Raw genomic sequence first — 3,653 nt, 5'->3', positions numbered from 1 at the left:
TTTTATTTTTGACTATTTATGCATCCACTCTTGTTCTTTTACGTATGTTTTATTTTTTTAAATTTTTTTAATTATGTTGTGTGTGTGTATTTTAATTGAGCCGTCTAATTTTTGTCGTCACCCCTCGTCGCCGTGGATGCTTGATGCATAAGTGTGATGACAGTGACATCTCGCTCTCTGGGCTATTGTAGAAGGTACCAGCGAATTTGGTTTCTGACGCGAGCACAGAAGGACAATAACAAAGGATGCGATGGGTGAGATCTTATTTTTACACTGTTCAATAATGTTGAAACGTAAATGGTTTGTATTTGATGATGTCACTGTAATTATCATAGTTTGCAAGTGACATCATCAACTAGTGTCTGGTAATTAAGATTGTAAAGGATTCTGTGGGAAGTGAGGCTAATTTCAATGGAAAGGTATAATCTTCAAGTATCAATATGAATATTTTGTTTTGTCATACGCAGACATCTGTGCAAAATTTGAATATATTGCTCACCTTTCCCACATGGGAGGGCATTAAATCTTGCTTGCTTTGCTGCATGAATTTAATTAAAAATATCGCTATCGCTATAGTCGACAATCATATCGCATGTTTTTCCAATATCGTGCAGCCCTACTACAAATCTGATTTCACATCCCGTTATGTGCCATTTGTCAATTATGGACAGTGATGTAATATTATCACAGGGTAAAGAATGCCATTCTGTTATAGATTGACATAAGTACATAATTTCACCATTCTCGCGCCCAAGTTGTGCATGACAATTGCAGTACAATAGCTGGGCTGCCTTCTGTCGACTGCGTTGTCATGCATCTTGGTGCCGAGAGCCCACAGTGCCTCTCTGCTATTGACCCTTGGTGTCCCTGGCGTCTCGTGACGGCAATGCTCTGCCAATCGTGACCGCAACCCGTCAGTCGTAGTTTGATTGCCAGCGTTCTCTGCGGATGTTAGCTGGCTTGAGTTTCATGAAAAATCTCCGGTACTCTGAAAACCATGTAGGAAATTCCGCGCTCACAAAATGAACAGTTGGAAACGAACCCGAGCACTTATGTCAAAGATGCTAAAACCACGTCTTTGTCTATTTTGTGAAACAGCATGAGGCGCATTAGCCAGTGTCATTTTTGAACGCCTTGTCGTGTGGTAATCGATTGAATGTCTGTGATGGTGATGGAGTTACACGACGTTTCGTCCAAGTGGGACAGCAGCTACCGTGTTGTTCCCTGTTTGCCAAACTTCTGCTTGTTGTGAAGTGAGCTGAGTTCTTCACGTCTTAAAAAAAACTTGTGAGCCGGGTCATCTGTCTACCAAACAATGTGTGTGTAACGCAATGCTGTTTGTCATACACACAGTATAATACGGCGGTGTTCTTTCACCCTCCACACTAGTGAGACAAGTCAATTAATGAGGTTAATTGCGCCACAGCGGTGTTCAATGCATCAAGCTAATGGGGCATTTTGTGGCGTCATGGTGTGAGCAAGTGGTAGAAATAGTCATGGCGCTAGCGACAATGCATTCCTGGCTTTTTAAAAAAAAAATTTTTTTTAATTCACCATTTGAAAATACTCTCTATGACACTTGTTTCTTTATAGTCGTAAATGTCAACGCAGGTCCCTTGTTAATCTTTGATTTAAGGTTCCTGTGGTGTGCAATTACTGAAATGTAGATAATATCATAATCATTCAGGGACAGGGTATGTGATGCGATTAGATAGTTGAAAAAAAAAAAAAAAAAAGGAGAGAGGTGTTAAGTCTGGCGAAGTTAATTAAGAAATTTCTCGCATGGGCGGCTTCCCTAAATCCTGCATTCTCACAGCGAGCCAACTTAGACGCTTAAGATGAAGTCCTGTCACACTACAGTCAGACAACACTGTGGATGGTATTACACTTTCATGGAAGCCTTAATGTGACTTATCCCAAAGTAAATCGAGATGCAGAATTGCTCCTGTACATTTTTTTTTTCAGTCAGAATCTACCTATTTTACTGTGTCTTTGCACCAGAGCTTCAGAGTAGCTTATTTTAATAATTCAAATAAAACCAACCTGTCTTTCCCCCCAAAATTTCGGCGGGTGGGTAATGCAAAATAAATACACGTCGTGGTAATCCATTCTAGCATCAAACAGTCATCATAATAAAACTCTGACATCATAAAACTGTTGTCTGGATTTTACTGTCACTCAAGTATTATAAAAATAAATGAACCGCTGGTTATATTAAAACACAAAAGCAGAAGTCTTTAAGACGAATGATGAAGTAATCAGAAATTTTTTCAAACATAATTATCGGTTAATAAGTCACACATATGACACATACAATTAGATGCAACAATACAAACTCTGTCAAACGTACTATAGGAAGTGAAAACATGCTTTCTCCAACATGGTATCTTGAATGAATTGACTCTCAGCTCATTTGCATGGCTCGATTGCATTTGTCAGTGACCAGGTCAATCTCCTTCAACTTGACGGCTGCATCGTTGGCACTGTCTGGATTTCGACACGATCTGGCAGACCTGAATACCGATTCGAATGCTTCAATTTGTCTGGATTTCATTTAGAAAACGTGCACTGCTAACGCTTCAAAATGGAACTCAATGAAAAATTCCTTTACAGTGAGTATAATTTTTGTGATTTGATTTATAAACTGGGAACTTGATGCTCCCAGGATTGGAAAAATCCGCAAATAAACCGCATCTTTGTTTAAACCCCAGGGGCTAAAGTTGACCTTCACGGCGTCACCAAAATGAAAAACATTAGCACAAAAGTCACTGTTGTGTATAAAATATTGATTTAAAAAAAAAAAAAAGTTTTTTTTTTTTGGGGGTCCAAAATAGGTGATTTGTGTGAAGCCAACAAATATTCTACTACTGATTACAAAAAAAAATTAATAAGGTAGAAACAAAGTTGAAGAGACTGAAATCTTTCATTTGGTAGTTTCTGTGTTTACATAAAGCACAATTATCGACATAAAACACTATAATAGACTCCAAAAAGAGTTAATAGCCACTCAGCTGTGCAAAAACATACACATGCAGCAATGACTTTCTGTAACAACCCAGGCTAAACGTAACCCCTCCCCGACATACAAAGATTTTAGAGCAGTTGAGATGTATAAGTTCAATACAAGTTCAGTACTACTTTCCTATTAGCCATGTTGTGGCATCATGAGATCATAGGTGAGTTTTCAGCCAATTTCTAAGTGTTGGTTCCACACACAAAAAAAAAAAAACGTCAATAAATGAATTAAGATTCACTGTATTTAACTGCACATATCCAGGAGCACATTTGAATATTTGAATTTCAATTTACGGCCTGTCCTTTGATGATCGAAGCATCCCGGCCAAACCCGGTTCAGCCTCTTCCTAGTGGACAAAAGCGCGGCTTCCCACAGTACTAGTCAAGGTCACACGGCAGCGAGAACATTTCGAGCCAACAGCGCAGAAGCAGCAGGCTAGCTGTCAACGGTTGACAACGCTCAGACGCTAACACCCCTCCCGGGGGTCGAATCCCAACCCGCATCCCCCGCTGTTGTTTTTTAAAAAGGTTGTCAGTGAGCATTGACTGTCTTTTTTTTTCCCCCCCCTCCCGCTCTCCCTTTAAAAATACAGTGTTAAGAGATGATCCAGTAGGCTTAAAAAAAAAAAAAAAAAAAA

General features: G+C 39.3%; 1 protein-coding gene across 4 annotated transcripts in view; it reads left to right on the top strand.

Annotated features, from left to right (window-relative positions):
- LOC147138990 (choline transporter-like protein 5-B) overlaps nucleotides 1-3,653 on the top strand; it is a 29,537-nt gene that overhangs the window by 3,246 nt on the left and 22,638 nt on the right. The window contains exon 1 of one of the 4 annotated variants that reach the window (XM_086046609.1): nucleotides 144-254. The exons of the other annotated variants lie outside the window; for them this stretch is intronic. Coding sequence (XP_085902735.1) covers nucleotides 251-254 — 4 coding nt within the window. The 5' untranslated portion in view covers nucleotides 144-250. Of the gene's footprint in view, nucleotides 1-143; nucleotides 255-3,653 lie in introns of those variants that run through there. 4 annotated transcript variants of the gene reach the window in all.

Source organism: Filicampus tigris, chromosome 12 (genome assembly GCF_054856515.1).
Source record: "Filicampus tigris isolate MCC_2025a chromosome 12, RoL_Ftig_1.0, whole genome shotgun sequence".
Classification (NCBI taxonomy): Eukaryota; Metazoa; Chordata; class Actinopteri; order Syngnathiformes; family Syngnathidae; genus Filicampus; species Filicampus tigris.
This window is presented reverse-complemented; position numbering and strand designations above follow the sequence as displayed.